At 35.4% G+C, this 21,416-nt stretch overlaps 1 protein-coding gene across 7 annotated transcripts in view; it reads right to left on the bottom strand.

Moving 5' to 3' along the window:
- Window positions 1-21,416, bottom strand: part of LOC132912529 (DNA-directed RNA polymerases I, II, and III subunit RPABC3) — a 72,454-nt gene that overhangs the window by 14,630 nt on the left and 36,408 nt on the right. For all 7 annotated transcript variants that reach the window (XM_060970020.1, XM_060970019.1, XM_060970022.1 and 4 more), the window contains one exon: window positions 20,596-20,776. In XM_060970020.1, coding sequence (XP_060826003.1) covers window positions 20,596-20,776 — 181 coding nt within the window. The remainder of the gene's footprint in view (window positions 1-20,595; window positions 20,777-21,416) is intronic.

The raw sequence follows: 21,416 nt of genomic DNA, 5'->3' as shown, positions 1-21,416 counted from the left end.
AAACGTCCAGATCTTTTCAACTACTTTACCAACCCGTAAATCGATCGTTCGATATTTTTTAAATTTCGTGACTCGATACGCTCGACCACAGCTTGTCATTGAATATTTAATGCATAGTCGTTAAAGTTCTCGATACAGTTTATGTATGTACTTGGAATCGTAAGTTAACGGCTGAATCGATATTAGATATTCGATTTTATTGGAAAAGAACACATAACCTCTATCGAGTAACATTGTTCCCAATACTCTATCTGTCAGAAGTAGATTTAGTCGAATAAAAAAAATTCTATACCTATCTCCTGTAGAAGTTCATTTTCAATAACAGCGATTATGTCGGAGCCTTTGTATTATCGATAACTAAATTCCACTTTGTATGTGAATTCGTTCGAAAACACTTGAATGTAATTATTCATAGATATGACCCAGAGGTAAACATGTCTGTTTTAATTATTTACGTACGTAGATCGAATACGATTCATTATCACGTATGATTAAATTACAAAAGAATGAAGTTTTATTGGTTTCGTTATCTTTCATACAGGTTGTTTCATTAATAACTTGGAAATGTACACTTGTATTACTGAAACGCTCTGTATATGCTCCTTAGCTCTATTAATTTAATTCAAATCTATTTAACGATCAATCGATTATTAACAGACTGAGAATAATTATATAAATTCATATTTTTATAACAAATATTCTACTTCGAATATTTTATTCCTATTATTATGTCGACATACTTTTTATACTTTTTTTATTATATATTATATTATCATATTATAATATATATTATATATTATTTTTGCACTTTCTTATAAATGCATGAAAATCCGCAGTTTAGTGTTCAGCAAAGCTAATTACTATTACTAAAAAAATTCTCAACAAAAATATTCAAAAAAGAACAGAGGAGCAAATATTTCTCATTATCCTTCACTTTAAAGCAACCGATATATTTCTACGGTTTTCCTTGAGCACGAACGAGATTGTTTCTGGAAACGTGTTTCAGATCCATTTCACTAACCTATATGTTTCTTGGAATTTTGTGTTTTAAAATATCACTAGAATTCTTTTTGTAAACAATAACTAATACTATTCTTTTTATCATCACTATAAAAACGGTATCTTTAATTATAAATATGGGTCTCGTGTGTGATATATATTTAGGTTATGTCATGTTCTTATATTACGTTAGAAGGTGAATTCAATAATAACGTTATCATTGTACTTATCCGATACTGTAATAATATAATTAGTTTCTGAATGATACTACTATGTAGAAACAAATCATATTACTGTAGTATCAGATACATTTAATTGTTACAATTGTATCATTGAGATCGCCTATCACACAATTTAAGAATCTGATAAGAAAGATATATAGTGTCATTCAAAGGATACAAAATGACTCTTGTCTTTTACGAAAAATGATACATTGAACGCTTTTTTTTACATTAGTAAATTTTGCATTTGATAATAATGAGCTTTTGTTCGAAATATTTTTGTTAACCTGTTCGAACTGTTTAAACTCTTATCGACCACCTATAGCGAATATCTACGTATGTTTAATTTAAATAGATCTATAATGATATAAATATAAATATATTCATATCAATAAAATAAAATAAAATACATGAAATATAATTCAAACTAATTTAAGCACGAAAGACCCAAATTTAAACAGCAAGGGTTAATTTCTTCTATTTAACGTCTCAAGACGACAGAAGAGAGAGTTCGGGTTCGATCGGTCCCGTGACGACGCGTTCCATTTCCTTTTTCACGCCTCGAAGGAGTAGCCCCGTTTTGCTGCAACGGATATCCGGGGGTTACGCGGATGGATATAGGTCAGCGCATCGGGAATCCGATCGATTCTCAAGGTGGATGTGACTATCAAATACGTTGAACAAACGGCGTTGCTTTTAGTAGTTTCCGTGAGCGACCTTCGCGTGAAATATAATTAGCGCTAATTATTGAATGCGCGCGGCGCACCACCGTCCCTGAATTTCCATCGATCCTGGACGAGCAAAGAGAGAGAAAGAGAGAGGAGAAAGAAGAGAGAGTAAAACCACCACACGCGCCACCTGCTATTCGCACACGTGTGCTTTTACTTTTATCGACGTCCACCATATACAGGACGATTCATTTGTTGCTACAAATCTAAATAAAAGAATCAATCCGATTGGTTTTCCAGATCAGATCTATTTAACCCATTTTTTTAGATTGATAATATAACATAAGAAAGATTGATATTTCTCGTTATCGGTTAAGTTATAGCATGTGTTATGTTATCGGTTAAATTATCGTGAGATAAGTAGTAAGTGGAAATACGTAGTTTCGAGTAATAAATTTGAATAATTAAGATATGTCCGATTAGAGCTACGAAATATAAGTATAGTTTTGTGATAACTCATAAAATTATATTGTATGTATACAAGTATGGATTTGAGATATTCGTAAAATGTTCATAGTGTATATTATAGTGCATATTAGTAACTGAATATAATATTTTTGTATCACTTATCTACAACGAATTGATATGTTATGGTTATTAAAAAGTATGTATCATAATTACTAAAGATAAAACATTCAAATTTAAAAACAGTTCAGTAAATGTAGAAAGGATAATATTAGTATATAAGTAGATGTTACGACTGCCATGTTGAATAGAAGAAGGAACAGTGGCCTTGAACAGCCGATTGATTTTGAGCAAAGGATACAGGACAAAATAGGAGAAGGATATCGCACAAATATAAGTCATTCGAATTTTATCCTTCAAATTTCAATAAATGAAAAAAAAGTGATCGAAGCGATTGTTCACAGAATGATAAATTGAATTAGAACTATTCTGTAACTCTGAACTCATTACCTCCGAAAGTGTACTCTGCTGATAATGGAACGCCTTATATGGTTCACCCTTTTGATCAAAAGCAGCTACTATCGATCGCTAATTAGCAATTATGAATGGAGTTCTCATGCTCGAGGCGATGACGATGATGCAAAGGCGCAGTCGTAATTGGTCTTTTTTGACATTTTTACGATTACGTGAAACTTGAAAAGATTCATTGACGAGCGAGATTTTGTAGCGCACAATTAATGCAGTTATTAACAAGAAATATCACTTCGAAGGTAAGCATTAAATACGTAGAATATAAGTTGTGTGTATTCATTATGCGTTTATAAAACATAAACTATCTGTTTTTTATGCTACTGGACAGATATGCGTAGCTAATTACACGAATTAATATGTATATTAGTTATTCAAATATTCAAACAAGTAGATGCAACGTTATCGACTGACAGACTGTAGTGGACACGAGAATCCAGGAGAGAAGTTATTTCAGCCGCACGGAGTGATATAAATTACAATTACATATGTAAATCTAAAGCTATATATTTAACTTGGCACATATGTCATATGTATTAAACGTGACGTCAGCTGAGCACAGTTGGTCGTTCGTCAATAATTACCTGCGTAATCGGTGCTGTTCGAATATCACAAACGATTAAAAAAGATCAAGCAAGGCTGCCATTTCAAATCATCACATAGAATATATAGGAATTTTTAATCCAAGAATAATCTTTCTCTGTTACAAAATACTTATTACTCAATAACGCGAAAAATTAAATGATCCAAGAGACAAAATTAAGAAACGGAGAGAAGTAATGCGACCTTAAGATCGTAAGGACGAAAGGAGAAGCGAAGGAGACGCAAAACGTATCTTGCCAAGTACCGAAACAGAGGTAGAATCAAAAAGAAAAAGAAAGGAGGAGGGGGAGATGAGATAAAGAAGAAACAGCAGCCTCCCTTGCCAGGTGGATGGAACCTGGGGCCAACTTAATCTTAGAACACCTCCTCCACTGCCAACAAACAGACTGCGTTCTCACCACCACTCTACCCGCTGTATGTTCACACTTTCGTCATCGTTGCTGGTTAGCGGCGCAGCGCGGTTCGGCGACGGGACACACGGGACACACCAGTCACGATGACCACAACGACGCGGAGGCACACGCAACACACCGCGGCTACAATGGCAACCGGACTAAAGGGAGGTGCACACGCAACGTAACGCGAAAACTGACACGCTATCGCGACACGAACTCGCTCTCTCGCGACACCACCGTGATATGACAACGACAACGATCGACACACCACCGTTCGGAATAATACGTCTACGATACACTGCACGACAGTCAAGAGAACAAGTCAAAAGAATAGAAAACGCGTAAATAAAATTGAGACGGGACAGATAGTACAGTCTATTAAAAGAAATAAAATGACAATAACAAAGATAAAGTTGGAAACAATAAGGAATCGAACGAACGAAGAATAACAAGGAAGTAAAGGAAAATCTGTCGTTCCACAGGCTGAATCTGATCGCAATGTAAACGCGCCTTCAAGTATCTCGCGCGCGCGGTTGGCTTCTCTCGTTGTCTCGTAAAACAACAACGTATCGCGCGAGGAAAGCGCACCTGCGCGCTCCTGCGTCGTTTTCTCGGTCGTGGCCCGTTTGTCCCTGTCGCACCACCTCTCCTCCTGTCCCTCCTAGCCCGCTAACCCTCTCTTTCTTTATCCTTCGCTCTTCTCCACGAGCACCCAGACCTACTCTCTCACTCTCATTTACCTCCTCCAACACGCTCTCGAACGCTCTACACTCGCCTGTAGTTGACTGGAGAGGGGGTCACTAGGAGGCACCTTCTCTACCTCTTCTTTCTCATTCCCCTCTACACCCGCGCACTCACGTAGCCATCCCCGCACAACATCCACCGTCGACCCTGTAACACCACCCACCCACCCGAATACCCAGTATGCATCGTCGAGAGTCGATTACCATCGAGAGAGAGAGAACCGGGGACGGTCCCTTCCACTCTCGGCACAGCCGCGCAGTGACAGACACCAATATGGCCGCCACTGTCGACTAAATTCAACGCGGCGCGCGCGCTCGTTCCGCGATTATGTAAGTCCTCAATGATTAGGAATTTTCGACGTACGTGCAATAGTGGATGACTCGTACGCGTTGCCTTCTCTGGGGTACTCTGGCTTTACATGCAAAACAATTTGGTCGACAGATTTGGAAATTGAGTCTTTTTGCAGGATTAAAAGTAATTTTACTACAAGGCTAGAGAAAGTTGAGATGGATATAAAATGTATTAATTTAAATTTTAGAATTTTACTGTCAGAGTTCCTAATGATTAATAATTATTTGGCGATATGATATAGGATTTCAATTATTTTAGAATGTAATTATCCAATTTTTATTATTTCAATGTACATAATTTAGATTTGAATCTGACACTGAGACTCCATTTTCTTCACCACGACTAAATATCACATTTTTCTTATCTTTAACGTGAATCAATCTAAACCACGTTTTTAATTATATAATTAATTATATACATTATATAATAATTCTAACAAAGCCATTTGTAGTGTCTCATTCCAGTTGCCTTATCATTGATACATAGCAAAGTTATCATATTATTGTAACTTTGATTTTTCTTGTTAGAAAATAAGATTCATTTTATAAATTGTAAAATTGAGTCGAATACGATAAAACCCATAAGAATAAAAAAAGAAGAGGAACAAAGGAGAAAAACGAAGTATAGGAAACATTAACAATGTATACAGAGGTTCTAAATTAATATCCTCGTTAGGTATCAATTTCCTGCTAGTCAACGAACCTCAATTTAATCCACAAAGGGCGAATCGAAATTACACACATAATAAACCATAGGTTTTCGAGCACATCCACGTTAATTTGTACAGTACGAAGACTGGTGAGCTCGTATGTCGCAAGTCCAAAATTAGACACTGCCAATCACCGTGCGCAATCTATATTATCGGGACAATCGATTGCCTTCGACGCGTGTTGTCGAAGCCAGCCATACTGTGATATTAATAGGTTGATTAGGAAGGACCAACGCAAAGCGATTGCCACGGGAGAGAGGTCAGATGCCAGGGAGTTTAATACGATTCGACGATGCATAAGGAGTCTCACGTTATTACCGATTACATAAGATGATCATCGATTATACGGAGAAACGCGTAAACTGGTAATTATTCCGTTCCACGCTCTACCGAAACCTCAGTTCCAGTTTGGATTTGTAAAAGCGAGCATTGTTTCATAGGCAGCGCAGTCGATTCGAATTTTGGCTCGGAGACAAGTTTGAATTGCGCAGTTGGCTTTCGTTAATAGGTGCTCAGGTTCAAAATTAACATTAAGAAGAATTAAGTTATATGTACTAGTACAACTAACTAGAAGGTATTTCGAATATTATATATAAATAACGTTAAAGAATTATACAGACTAATATCAATTCAGTTAAATTAACATAATAGCTACACTAATGTTCATTTCTCATAAAACATCGTGGCTTTATCACCTATTTTATATTTTTTAATCTACCAGATTATCCCTGTCTTCAACTATTTCATATTAAAATACTTCCTTTTAACCTTTAATAACTAAAAACATACAATATATAACATAACATAACAAAAAACCTAAGTTATTAAACCCATTAAAAAGGAATTCAAGATGGCTATCAAACTAGTCACCGTCCTCGTACACAAGTCCAAGCATGCGCAGTTATGTCTGAACCAGTCGAATTCCAATTGGATTATAATTCAAGACCACGATTGAGATCGACGGAACTGTGCAATGACGGTTTGATTGTCAATTAGCAGAGACAAGAGGACGGTTTACGCTGGTATGAATGTAGAGTGAGGCTTGGTAAACAATAATAAAATTATCCCCAGGGCCTCGAGACACTGGAGGGGATAAAAAAAAAGGATGAATCTAAAAAAATCGCAAAGCTGGGAGAGACCGCAATGCGTCTCGAAGGCCGCGTCGCCCTGTCTGACCACGAATCGAACTTTTCTACTTAGAAATCGGGCAAGCCGGAGATGCACGAAGGGGCACGAGTCAAGTCGAAGCAACACGTGGCCCCGGGAATACGGGAGTGATCGACGTCGCCGCTGTCGCACAGACTCGATTATTCTAGCTACGAAAGTCCGGAACTGTTACACGCTCGGCGTCTCAATGTCATGGCTTCAGCAGGCACGATAAACGCGCCCGAGCGTGGAGGGACCGACGTAGGAAAGAGAGAGGGAAACAAGGAAAAAAAACAATAACATGCAACAGAGAAACATGCACCGCGAAAAAGCAAACGAAGTAGAGGAAAGAAGAGATCGTAGTGCGCAACGAAACACAATGAAACCGAAACAGATATGCATCGTCGGTTGTTCATTTACAGAGTTAAGAGTTAAGATGGTGGGGGGAGCACGAAGTTGGAACCAATGGCGTCACACCACCGGTGATATCCAATCGACAGAGGCAATTTTATAGGACTTGAAATTTCGCGATCAATTTAAATGACCCATATTCCGAACGTGCACCATTGCGTTGCCTAACGGGTGTCGGAATTGTTTGGATAATATTCTATTTCCAACGAGGTTGAATCATCATGTTTTTCAAGAGATATGGAGAATGATAATAGAGGCTACAAAAAGTATTTGCAGATATCCATATTTACTAATGAAAGATGTTTTTTTTTTATCAGGTTCCATGTTTCACTTTTATGATATGAAACTTTATAATCATATGAAAATAATACTAAAAGATACGAAATTTAATATACTTGCACCTAATTAATTCCTACGTAAATGACATGATAAATAAAATGTGATGCAAATGTAGATACTGTATATTATTCGTGATACTATCATTTATGAAATTCTATATTTTATTTATCACAAATTTACTTAATTTCGATTCTAATTCAGTTTTATCGTTCGAGGAACATTTCCGTGCAATTTTGGACACACTTTGAGCAGAGAATATGCGCGAGAGTAACTCAGCATTCTCTCGAGTACAACAGACAGGTCGAGTAATTGGATCGAGCGGCTGGGCTGCGATTGGCAGCCGACTAACAGGCCTGTTTCAACCCCCATCCAGGAAGTGGCAAGGGCTTGAGAGAGATCCTATAATGCTTTGCTTAACTTGACCTTAATTTCACGAGATACAATCTGATTGCCGTTTATGAGTTCTTGGAAATTGTAGGACACACATATTGCTTTTACGGGCAAGGAAAAATAGATCGCCGCCATATTCTTTCCATCAGGAACCTTTTATTATTACTACAAGATCTTTAAAGAATATTCCTACATCGTAAAATGTACATTGGAGAACAATTTTATCTCAGTCACATGAACGTATAAAAAATTGTATGCGTATCTTTTCTCTTTTTTAGGGCAAAGAATGTACGGGTAAAAGAGACGTATTAAAAGTATCCGTGCATACTCGAATTGAATGTAAAGAGTAGAAGTGAAAAATTAGCTACAAAATTTTCCCCAATTGTTTTACACTTCCCGTGAAAGTTTATTATCAAAACGAGACAATTATAATAATGTGTAAATTTTTGTGCATTTATGTAATAGATAAAAGTGTAGGAATTCGCAGAATGCATATAATCTTCAAAAATATATAAAATATCCAAAGCTCCATAAAAATATTAGCAATTGCAATAATTGTGAATAAATAGCAGTGCGAAAATATTGTAATAATAACAACAACAATAACAATAATAATATAAATAATAATAATAGAAACAGAACCAGAAGTAAAAATTTATTTCTTTAAACTTATAATGATTATTTATATTTCAAAAAATATAATACCACAAAGGTTTTATCACAGCGTTTTCTTGGTCTTTCGCTATTTTTCTTTAAACGTTTCTTATTCTTTCTTCTTTCATAAATAATTTCGTTCATCTGCTCTTCAATTTTTATCACGATCATAGCGTTATAACACAGAAGGATGACAGCGATTCTTTCTCTATCGCATTCCTGCCCTCTTCCTTTTGTAATTTCGCCCGAAAGTGACGAAGAAAGGACACACAGGGGTGGAATAGTACCTTCCAGACAATAGCAGAACGGAAGACTTCGGTCCCTCGAATGTTTCCGCTTTCAAGTCTCGACTTTCAACCCTCTTGTATCTTCTCTCAACGAAACATCCTGTTTCTTCCCATTCAAGTTTATTCAATATCCAAGGGAAATCTTCCTTTTTCCTCATCTCTTATCTCGATATATTTATTCGAAGAAAAGTAGATTGGATCTCGACAAAATGTATTTAAGTATTCTTCCTTTCCTGTTACACCCACTAAATTGGATTCGCCAAGATGAAGATAAAAAGTGTTTATAAAAGAAGTTTGTTAGGAAGTCTTTATGTTGAGGTATACAGAAGAGGGAAGATTATTTATGTAAATTTCTGAAGTATCAGAATTAGGGAGTCTTTGAAAAAACACTGTCGAAGGTTTATTGAATTTAACTTCCTCCAATTATAATAATTTGAATCAGTTCGTAAGAAAGGAGTACAAGACCATCGTATTAAAAGTATATTCGAAGAAAGAAGATCGCTTATATAAATATCTGAAATATCAGAATTAGTGTATTTTTAAGAAAATTCTGCTGAAACCTTCTTAAAATGAATTTTCTTCGTTTGTAATGGAGGAAGCGAAGGAATTATCTACTAAATATAGAGGAAAATCCTTTATATAAAAGTTTGAAATATCAGAACTGAAGAATCTTCAACAAAATTCTGTTGAAGCTTTCTTAAATTTAATTTTCTTCGGTTATAATTATTTCCAAGGAAGTATTGGGGTTTAGAAGGAAGAAACGAAGATATTCTCTGGTATCGATCAACTGATAATCAGCTTTCGTTTCTTGTGCGCAGCAGGGATGTCTTTATATCAACAAGGCTTAACCTTCGAGCATATTAAGGGCATCATAGTTTGTTCAGTAGCAAATAGGGCCAAGGACATCTCGTCCGGTTATGAACTGTTCGCTTGAATAATTGATAAAATATCGACAAAATTGCTCGCGACTTATCAGTAGCGTTACCGTTTTCCGTTCGGGCTAACCGTTAATCTTCCATCATCCTTCAATATCGTTTATTCTTTCTAGTAAATGTAAAACACGAATATTCAACGTCAACACGAATATTTAAGAGGTAGAAAAATGAATATGCAAGATACATTTATAAGAAACTCATAAATTTTTACGAACCTTCTCCTCAAGTTGGAAAATTGATAAAAAACTAAAAAATTGTTACATAACCTCTTTTCTAATTGGAACTTTGTCAAACTAACCTATAAGACTAAAATATCTTCGCTCGTTCTTTACATTTCTTTTGAAACACAAGTATCTTTGCAATGTCACAAGTCTTGCAATTAATAATATTTAATACAAATTGAAAGGCTTTTTCCTGCTTCTGATCCTACCTGTTTTAAAATAAATCTATTACTTGCTTCGTATCATATTTCATTTCATATTTCATATTTTTACAGCTACAATCAAAATAAAAGGAATATAGAGATTTGTTTCGTCCATTAAACATCATAGCAAATATATATGTTTGCTTTAGATATTTTATACATTTTTGTACATTTATATCCTTAAATTTTCTACAATTGCACAGACTCTTGTATCATAACATAAAACATTAAATAAAATAAAATTTGTTATATTTCTTCAATATAGCCAGTAAGTACCCTAATATTTATAACCATCGGTATACATTACTTTCGAAGCAAGTAATTTAACCGATACATTTTTCCTTTGCATAAATTATTTCTTCATCCCTAAGCCACGTAACCTATTTTTTTATGGGCCAGTATCAACTACTCCTACGTGGGTGGTTTCTGAAAAGGTTGCAGACGATACGAAGGAAGGAAAATACGACAGGCGCAACAAGGTGAAATCTACTCTTCCCCGTATCCTGAAAGAGAGAGAGAGAGAGAGAGAGAGAGAGAGAGAGAGAGAGAAGAGTGAGGAATTCATGCACGAGCGGCCGTCAGGGGTTGACCTAATTCCACTTCGTAGGTTGGCCTCTGACTGTCTGACCTTTTCCCAGGAGAGTTCCTGGCGAGGGTACACGCGTACGAGCCCGTGAACCAGCTACAAATCGTTCGAGGGACAGAGAGCCACGGCGGACACGTGTACGGCCTCCATAAGCAGGAGAGACATGCGCAATATGGGTAGAACGCGCAGTACGACAGTTCGTAGAATACGCATGGAACAGAAATCGGAAAATAAAATCAATAATGGTAACGCAGAAAAGTGAAACAGAGAGAGAAAGTTTGGAGACTTTGATTCCGTAAGTTAGGTATTATTTGTCAGTTGAAGGATAATTAGTATAAAATGGGAGAATAAACGAGAGTGGAGAAGAAGAAGAAAATAGAGAGGAAAAGTGACTGCAAAGTTTGATTATATTTTTAATTGTAACAACGAGTCGAGGTGTAATAGCTAAAAAATTGGAGAGCAAGGGAAGTAAATGAGAGTCAAGAAGAAGGAAAGAGAGAGGAAAAATGACTACAAAGTTTGATTATTTTTAACCTTAATGGGTGAGTGAAAGCGTAACAGCCCAGAAATTGGAAAGCAAGTTGTAAGACGGAAAAATGAATTAGAGAAGTTAAATTTAATCATGTAATGAAGCTGACTGAGGTTACTGAATGTACTGAGAAAACCGGATTACCGTTTATTGATAAATCTTTTGTGCTTATTCTGTGGCGCAGTATAAGTAGATTTGTCCGATCAGGGTCAGACTCAACAAGTAGTCGAGTTGCTATATGCGACTATCCGCGGGTCATACTGCCATACTCTTTTAAAAAAGGAGGAACAGATTAAACTTTCCTGAATTTCAAACAAACTAAATTTGAACTCCATAAACAGACTGCATATTTTTATACATTTATGGAAATTTATGGAACGCGAATAAATACAAAATAGAAGAAATGTATAATAAGTTTCGGCGCAGAAATATGCATACGCATAAAATATATAAAAAAAAGTAGAGTACTCTTATAATATTTAATAACTAAAACAAATCTCTACTTCAGTTCTATCTTAACTCGAAAGTTGTGTTCTCGCACGATTTTCTCTTCCCCTCGCTTTATGCAATTCGTAACGTAATCTAATAAAAACGGTATCCAATACACCATCGGCGAAAGCCTAATGATAAATCAAATTATAAAACTATGAAACAAACATGAAAGAACTTCTACAAGAAAAAAATTGATAGAAAAAAAAAGTGTAACGAGAAACGGGGCTGGGATTTCTGGGTATCCAGGAAGGAGAGGCGAATTTGCGTAGGTGTACACAAGCGCCGTAGATAGTGGAGGTTCGCCAGGCAAGTGCGAAACGACCGTGAGGGGATAAGCGAAACTGGGTCACCCCTGGGAACCGGAGAGCCTGGGGCTCGTGTCCGGGAACACGGCTGGCCACAGAGAGAAAAAGAGAGAAGATAGAGATGATAGTGCATGTGTGCGTGTACCTAGTGAATTTATCGACTTTGGAACGGAAGTCGGCGCACGCATTATTTACAAAAAGGAACCTGCTCGCTGGAAAATTGTGATATCGTGGACTCGATTCGTGAATTATGCATTACGCGCCGCTAGCTTATCAATGCATGAAAGAACTCTGAACTCTGAAAGCGCTGAACGAATGTGCTATTATACTGTCTAGGAATTGGATGAATCGAGTGAAAACGTGGAAGTATGAATTCGTCGTAAATCGTGGCAATAAATAATATAACGTTGCTCTCGGATGCTGTTCTGCTGGGAATGAATAGAGGATATAATTCAGAATGATAAAGGTCATGAAGCGGGTTGATGAAACATAAGGAACATACAGGGGGTGCAGGAAGCAAGGATACATTTCTCTCTTGGTGCCAATTTGTTGGAGCTGGCTTAAAATAATTCATGGTATTACTGGGAAGATTGTCTTCTTTTTTCGTCTAAGTTGGTTGTATATAGAATAAGGGGAATGATAAAAGAATATACTCTTCATAAGTAATAGATAAGAGTAATCGTATGAAACCTTGTCTCAGTTTCATGAATACAGTGTTTTAGTATCAAAGAATAAAAGATATTAAAAGATATATTTGGTACATGCACTGTGGATGTTCCTACGATTTTAGAAAATTTACAAGTGTACAGATACACAAAATATTTATAAATATTATATAAATTATATAATATCCAAGGTAAAGTAATTTAATCTTATTTAATATAAATTAGTTTGATAAGTTTAATAAAAAGATCTGATACATTTAAATTGAATTAATTTCTTCCAAATAATTTTGTCTACCGTATGCGTATGATATATAGTTAAGGTAAAGTCATTTTGACAGAACAATACACATAGGGAATTTATGTTTCGAAGATACAAGACGCGTTTCATTCTCGAGCAAAGACAAACGATCTACTTGGCCAACAATGGTCATGTACCATCATCATTGCCTGTGCGAAAATATTAGGAGAAAGAGCAAATAACATTCGCTATCTTGACGTATGAACATATCTATGAAAACATATGAATCACTGTGCGTATTTGCATATTCAAAGAGAGGAAGAGATTTGAGAGGCGCCGATATCATCGACGACAGTTGACCTAGATCGTTTGAACGAAAAACAGGCGGGTCGATTATATCGAAATAATAATTCTACCTCGGAACAGACCATTCTCGTTTGATACTATGACCAGGCAGCACAAGAGAAAATCTACCTGGTCTTAAGTCATAAATTTTATATTGATCAATTGTAGAAAGTTAATTTAACTTATGTTGAATTTTGTAACTATATTGGAAAACTAGGTTGCACATATAGGAAACACGTAGCAATGTATATTTTTCAAATTATCACAAAAGTAAAAGTTATCATGATTAAAAGAACCCAAGACTTCTACTTGCCAATTAACTCGAATGTTTTGCTTAAAAGTTTGTAAAGAGTTTTCTATTGAAGATACTGATACTAATTCTTTATATTCAGAGGACACTTAACATTTTGTAATATTATTTATGAGAAGATTACGTGAATACTGATATACAAAGCATATCACAATTCTTGATATTTCCTAAATTATCACGAAAGTAAAAATAGCCAAGATCTAATGAATCTCACCTTAGTAATTAACTTAAGTGTTTACGTAAGTGTTTTGGAATAATCTACTATTCTTTCCGTCAATTACAAGGAATCTAATACCTTGTAACAAAGTTTATGGTGAGTTTAGGTGGATGTATTCATCTATGGTGGAATTAGAGGGTCTAACGAGATATATGGGACTGCAGCGATGCAGTTAGAATCGTACTGCTCGGAATACGTGGATTAATGTAACATAATCGAATAACTGGAACCACTGAGTCCCCTTCTGCGTTCACGACGTGACGTCAACGACTAACTCCAACTTGTACGTGACTGTTTCTCTGTATTTATCATTCTGTAGCTGTAAAATAACTCTCAACACACCGTTGAGAGTTTCCTAAATGAGACAATAACATTAACAACGGGACCGAGCGACTGGTCCAAGTTTCAGACCGACCGAATTTATGAATACCACGAATTTAGAACGAAAAATGATAGATCGAGGGTTAGAAAGGACACATAAAGTGAGATAAATTGAGCTTGGAAGGAGAAATTTGGTAAGGAAATTGAGCTAATAAATGATAGTGTCATTGGGGTGAATTTAATCTTTTGAAAATGCAAAGATTTGTAGGAATTCGTGTCCTGTTTGTTATTGCTTGATATTTTTCATGGCAATATTAAAATAATAAAATATATGATAGGTCAACAATTTTGACGAATATATATTTTGTTATACAAATAAAAGGACGTTCCTGGGAATGTATGTTAAATAAGAACGTGTGTTTCGTACGCGGTAGTTGTGAAAAATTGCACAAGCTAAAAGTGTGATCAGCTGTTGTTAAATAGTCAGGACAGGATTGCATAATGCTTGCATTACGTGACGGTGCATTCCCTTCCTCCTTCCGCTCTTCCGGATAGTCTATATACAATGAGTACATAGAGCCTCTAAAGTACAAGGCTACGAGCTGACCAGTGACGTACGGCATACTGGCACGTTGTAGGCACCTCTATTTTCATCGTTTTAAGAGTGTTTTAAATGCAAAATAATCATTGATTAAAAGTTTCAAACCTAGCAACACCTAACTTCCTTAAAAAATAAATAATATATAATGAAGCATTATCCAGGAATAATAATTTTACCATTAATTATTTCCTTTATATTGTAATCATTTCCCAAAAAGCTTTTCCATTAAATTTCACTGACTTCCTCCTTTCATTATTTTTCTAAAATTAGGACTCCACCTTTAGAGATGACTGCATCCTTATTATTCTACTAAATTTAAGATTTGATTATTAGAAATTGTTGCATCCTACTTCCATTATTCCACCAAATTTAGGATTTTATTATAACTATAGAACAACTATTAATACTACTATTTGACTCATCATGTATCTAATGAATTCTTATACACACCTACACCATCATCGATGACATACTAGAAAGGAGCGTGCTCATTAGAGGACGGAATGAAAACGTACCTCCCTGCCAAAAACGCGATGCTGCAATGCTCGCTGTCGTCGCAGCGCAAGTCTTACATAACCTTACTCCCCTTACTCCTAGCGCCACCTAGACGACCCTTTGTTGCAAGCAGTAACGCGATGTTTTTACGTGCTCGTCGCTCTCCCTCTTTGCTGTGCTCGCACGAGTTTTCTAGGAACGCAAAGTCGAGTGACGTGGCGGTTAAATTTTCCACCAAGTTGCACGGATATATTTACAACGTCAGGATGAGTTCGAACACGGTCGCTTTTTGATTCTGGGTTCCCTTACACTGATGAACTTGTTAGACACTCTGATGGTAAAAAAGGGTCTTTTGTTGTATAATTGGCGGAAGAGATATATAGAGTTATAAATTAAGCCGACTGTTCAACTTAGGTTCGTGGGACTCTGAGTGGAAATTATACTTAAATAAATATTAACCAAAATGTAGATAGTGTTTTAACATTCAAATTTTACATTATAACATCCTTTGCTGAATATACTGACAGAACTTCTTATCTCCCCTTATATATCTCAAATTACTGTATTCGAATTTTAAAACATGCAAGCTTTAACCTAATCTATCCACTTTTATGATTCCACTATAATATCTCCAATTTTTATTCTAGTTTTAAGCATATTTTTTTGATCAATTTGATATCTTTATGGAATAATAGACATATTTTGAAATTGAAGTGTAATGAAGTTATTTATAAATATAGATTGGAATGCTGTAGTAAAATGTATAGAACGCATTAAAACCTTTTAGGTGCAGAAACCTTGAATTTAAAGCTATTCGCCTACGCCTGTGATAATTTTGATCTTGTTTGTCAATGCCTACGAGTGTTTAACACAAGTCTAACAAATTTTTAGAATAAATTTCCTTAGACATATTGGTAATAGTAAAGAAATTGAAATGTGATTAGAAAATATTATTAGGAAATGCTATTTCTAAATGCTGATAAATGTCAATTTCATGTCAGATTTCAATTCCGAGTAGATTACGAATATTCATGTATTTATAGAACAAATTTTCAAAGTACACATATTACGTAAAATGTACAAAACATCCATTAAAGATGAAACAAATCTTCATCTAAATCCTATTTTTCTATTTGTTCATCTCAACACAAATTTGCATAAATATCTTCCATTAAGGTATCAACGTAATAGCGAATATCTCTACATAATTTTGTTTTAATGTTAGGAAATCCTGATTTACGATTGATATAAAAATAATTGTTACTAGACTAACGAAATCCATTTCAGGGGATCGTCATAAGCGGATCACAGCGAGAGGAATTGAGAGTTCATTAAGATTTAATCGGAATAACATGATTCGATTATTCCATTTATACTATCGTGATATAATTATCGAAATAGTGAATGTCTATATTTGTGCACTGCTGCTTATACTGCAGATAACAGAAACTACGATAATACATACTGTCTATATGTTATATTATTTTGAGCCTGCATTTTCCAACGTCGCGTTAGGAAGATAAAGATTAATTTATGCGCACATTGAATGGTATTTTTCGCATCAAAATTGTTATTCTACAAAAGAATGACAATTCTTTAGAATCATTCATATTTTTGATCAAATATTAAGTCATCCTAAATATATACAAATACGCAATAATTAGAAATTAAATTGTTTTCACTGGGGACATTTAATCATTATAATGGCAGCGATGATGTCACGCCAAGCATTAACGCTGCAATGATCTAATGAACACATCATAGGATATCAAGTGCGGCTTCTGATCATGTTAGCTTCTCGTAAGAAACTTCACTACGCATTTTACTCCATTGTTCTATCTGATTCTTTGCTTCCTAACCAAATTACGCACTGAATTTCAGTTCGAAAGAAATCTTCAACTGAAGAGTTTTCAGCAATAAAGCACCTCTAACATTTACATTACATTTATTGGAATAGAAAGAAGATAAAATATAATTCATATATAAAAATGTAGAAATTTATTAGCACGAATACCAATGCGTCTGTAAAATTACTTGATTTATTTAAATTACTACTACAAAGTAAATTCCTTTAATTTTATTGGGGTTAGGTTACTTAAAAAAACTTGAAATTTAGGAAATGTTCTTTCAAATTTAGATCTTTTTAATAATCAACAAATGGATGAATAATTAAATTGGTTCTACTAAAAGGAAATTAATTTATAGGACGGCGGCGTATAGATCTTCAAATGAGGGACTAATGAAACACATAGTGGAAACCTAGCGCCCTCTAAGAATTCGCAACTAGGAGGGAAGTCTTCTGCTGAGAAGTTGAGAATCAGCTGATTGGTCACCAGAGCGTCAGCTGATTTTGACAGCACAGTCGACCTTGTGCGCATCCTAGCGCGTCGCGCGCCCTGAACCAATTCAAATATACGATTTATGGCGACCACGCATGCGCGTTACGCATACGCGCTTACTGTTTGCATTACTTACTTTTCGATACTATCAGACCATTAACGGAATCGTTATTTTAATTTTAATATAGGAACCTTCATAACGTTTCTATTTTATAGATATTTAATTTAGGAAGTACCTTTTGAATAAACAAGTTGAAAGATGGTTCAACTACAAAGAAATTCATTGAAGACTTTATCTTCAGAGATGCTTCACTATTATGATGACATGCGTACTTGCGCATTGTTCGACTTGCCACAGGATCAGCCAGAGCTTGCTAGAGGATCAATAATTCATTTCTCATCTGTCACGCCCCTATTTGGTGGACTCGCGATATCAGTAGAGGCGCACCACAATAAACCGTGTTAAATTGCTGAACTTAGAGCCAGTCGTGTCATTAAGCACCTGAGTAATTCTTAACTTTCGTTATCTATGCATAGCTGATATCGATATAGAATCTGATTGACAGTGTAAATATTTAAGCTGCTTTCATGACATGCTTTTATGACAGTCTTTATGACTTTCAATCCATAAATTGTTCAGTGTGTTATTATAGGATCCCATAAATATCAATGCACACTTTGTATCTGATGTTTTCCAGTTAAAGTACAATTTTATGATCGTTTTTATTGTTATTTCACTTCATTCTCCCTTCATAAGATCACCATAGAGGACCTGCAGGTAACTCAATGTGTTGCTAACGCCCTCAGAAAACTGAGATACCACCAGCTGTGTTCACTCGCTTCATTACCTACCGAGTGAACGCAGAGTGGCTCCCTGTTCTCCGAGAGCCCGGTCACCATTTCCGTTTCGCTTTTACCGACTGAACGGGTTGGATGATAATCAAGTCTTTCCACGGCTCTTCTTTGGTTGATGGCTTTTAAAAAGAGGGACCCTGAGGACCCTCATTGCGCTTTCATTGATTATTGATTCGGTGTTATTGCCGCATTCATTATTAATCCAACGTTTAGATATTAAAATTTACCATTTTGTTGGTGAATAATTTCCTTGTTTCATAAACTTTATTTCTCCTCGAATAATTTCATTAAAGATATGAAAAACTACATATCTGATGTAACGTGAGACACACATACCGTTCAATAATTGAATTTCTGAAAATCCCGGAAGATTAGAAAATAGCTATCGAACATGATAAAATCTGGTAATAAAAAGCTAATGGAAACATGTATATGAAGATAGCAAGAAAACCAATGAACTATGAGTCACAATAAGACTGATAACTGAATATGACATTATTGATACCGAGTGGAAATAAATTTTTTTTAAATGTTTAATAAACTATGAACTGTCGCATAATGGTTAACTTACAGTTATACCAAGGTACCACTGAAGAAGAAAAACTTATTATTCAAACTGAAGATGATCGATCACTCTAACCTTAATATATGTATGTACACATACCTGACAATTATTCATTTTGTTTTTTCGTATGATAACTAATCTTTAAAACAAAATATAAGAAAAAGTAACGTAAATAATGGGAATGGAAAAATACAGGATCCGGAATACATATAATATACATGTATAATTGGTGAAACAAAACAATTACATAAGCTCTACGAACAATTTAAAATCCCTTTACGTATAGCACCGAGTTTACTTATCTTATCGAGCGTCGGCCACGCTGTATTCTCCTATCTTCGGCGCTATATGCGAATTCAAACGTGTACACAAAGCCGGATAGAGTTCGCGCACGCAGTTTACGACGAGACCGGCAACGATCAGACATCAAAGCGGCTTCTGGTATATACACTGTACGTGACGGTAGTCGCGTTTCAAGGTTAAACGATAAGTCGTTCAAAACAGGGTTATCACGGGGCCTCTTCCAATAGAATAACTTCATCCTATTCTAACTAATCACTGGGAGTTTTCGTCATTCATAAAATATAACTAGAAAGTTAACTATATAATTTATATAAATCTAATTTGAAAGTTATATTCACAAAATTCCAAGAAACATAAATTTTCATTATCGCATGATCATATTCATTATAGAATTTTTTACCAAGCTACTAACGTCGGTAGCGTTTACGTTTTACATACATTAGTATATATTACGCAAATTGGTTAAGAAATAAATTAATTGTTTAACATCATACAAATGTTAATGCGTTTATTTCTTTTCATTTTTCGTACCACCGAAGAACACTTAATGGGTTCTTTTTGAAGATTATAAAAACTCTCACGGAACTTCATTGAGCACTGGAAGCGAGCCAATCAGAGATCACAGTAGAAAGAGGGCGCGTTTACGCACGTCGTCGACGCGTGCGAATGACGTCACAATGTGACGTTGCGTGCGTGCACGCATGATACGCCAAACGATTACGGTGGATCGTAACAGAATAAAATAGTGATACAGACGTGACGTGTTTCAGATATATCTATCTTTTTCACAATCTTTTTGTATGATTTTTTTTAAAGTTTTTGAAATTTCTAATTTAATATTTCTAATTAAAATACATGCATCTCTCACCTCTACATAGTCCGAAATGGATGTTATATTTCAATAGATAGTATAAAAACATAGGTAGTTTCTAGATACTTGGTTATAATACTGAATAAAATTTTATTACTTTTTTATGTCCAAGATAATGGAATATATATCCACTCAAAAGGTAATATCTGAAGAAGTATGTGAAGAAAAAATTCTCAGTTCATTCTTCTGATATTTAAAAATCTAACGTTTCAAAATGTTTGATATTTTATTCTGCTAAAAGATCCACCAAGATTTTACAGTAAAAAGCCAAATGTAAAAATTCACTTACAGTCTACTGCTAGGTTCGTTGCTTGCCTCGTCACCTTCGATTCGATAAACCATACCGGACATCACGTATTCAAAACTATCTGCTCTGGAGCCGCCTTCCTGTTCCGTCGCGTTCCACTCCCCTCCATCGGGATAACCGTCCTCCCTCAAGGTCGTTGCAAGAACCAAACGAAATTTATCACCTGAAAAAAGGAATCAGAATATTTTAATAAACTATACCATTTGAAAAATAGTTTTACAAATAACATATGTAACCATTTTAAGGAACTTCTTGCCTTTATCTAAATATTGACGCAGCAAAAATCCGCAACGTCGAAACACGGAAATTGATACCTAATAATAAACCTCAAGGTGACTGCATCGAAAATACGACTGGGAGGGCGTTGCAGACGTTCGTTTCGCCACGTTTCAAACGAAATACATACATGGTTGATCGGATTTAAACCAATAGGACCTGTCCGTTTTCATACCGCTACTTTCGCGGAACAGACTATAGACACATACGTGTGTGCACACGGTAAAGAAACGAGAAAACCGATTGACGTTTTCCCCTCTTATTGCATCATACATCGCACGTTACAAACGTGACACGACACGTTATCGCACATTTGGAAGGAGACACGAAAACTGTAATACAACATATGTCATATCGATTATACACGTCCTACCGATGATTATGCAAGAGGTGGATAGAGTAGCAAAAGCTTCAGAAATTACCGCAACAAAATAGGTCCTAAATTAGCGGAAGTGAGGGTAATCGAACAATAGCGGGAGAATATTTCGAAAATATAGTTATTGTTAGTATTATGTAAATATTCATTC

The sequence above is a fragment of the Bombus pascuorum genome, chromosome 12, assembly GCF_905332965.1.
Source record: "Bombus pascuorum chromosome 12, iyBomPasc1.1, whole genome shotgun sequence".
Classification (NCBI taxonomy): Eukaryota; Metazoa; Arthropoda; class Insecta; order Hymenoptera; family Apidae; genus Bombus; species Bombus pascuorum.
The sequence above is the reverse complement of the archived record's forward strand: the minus strand, read 5'-3'. Positions and strand labels throughout refer to the sequence as shown.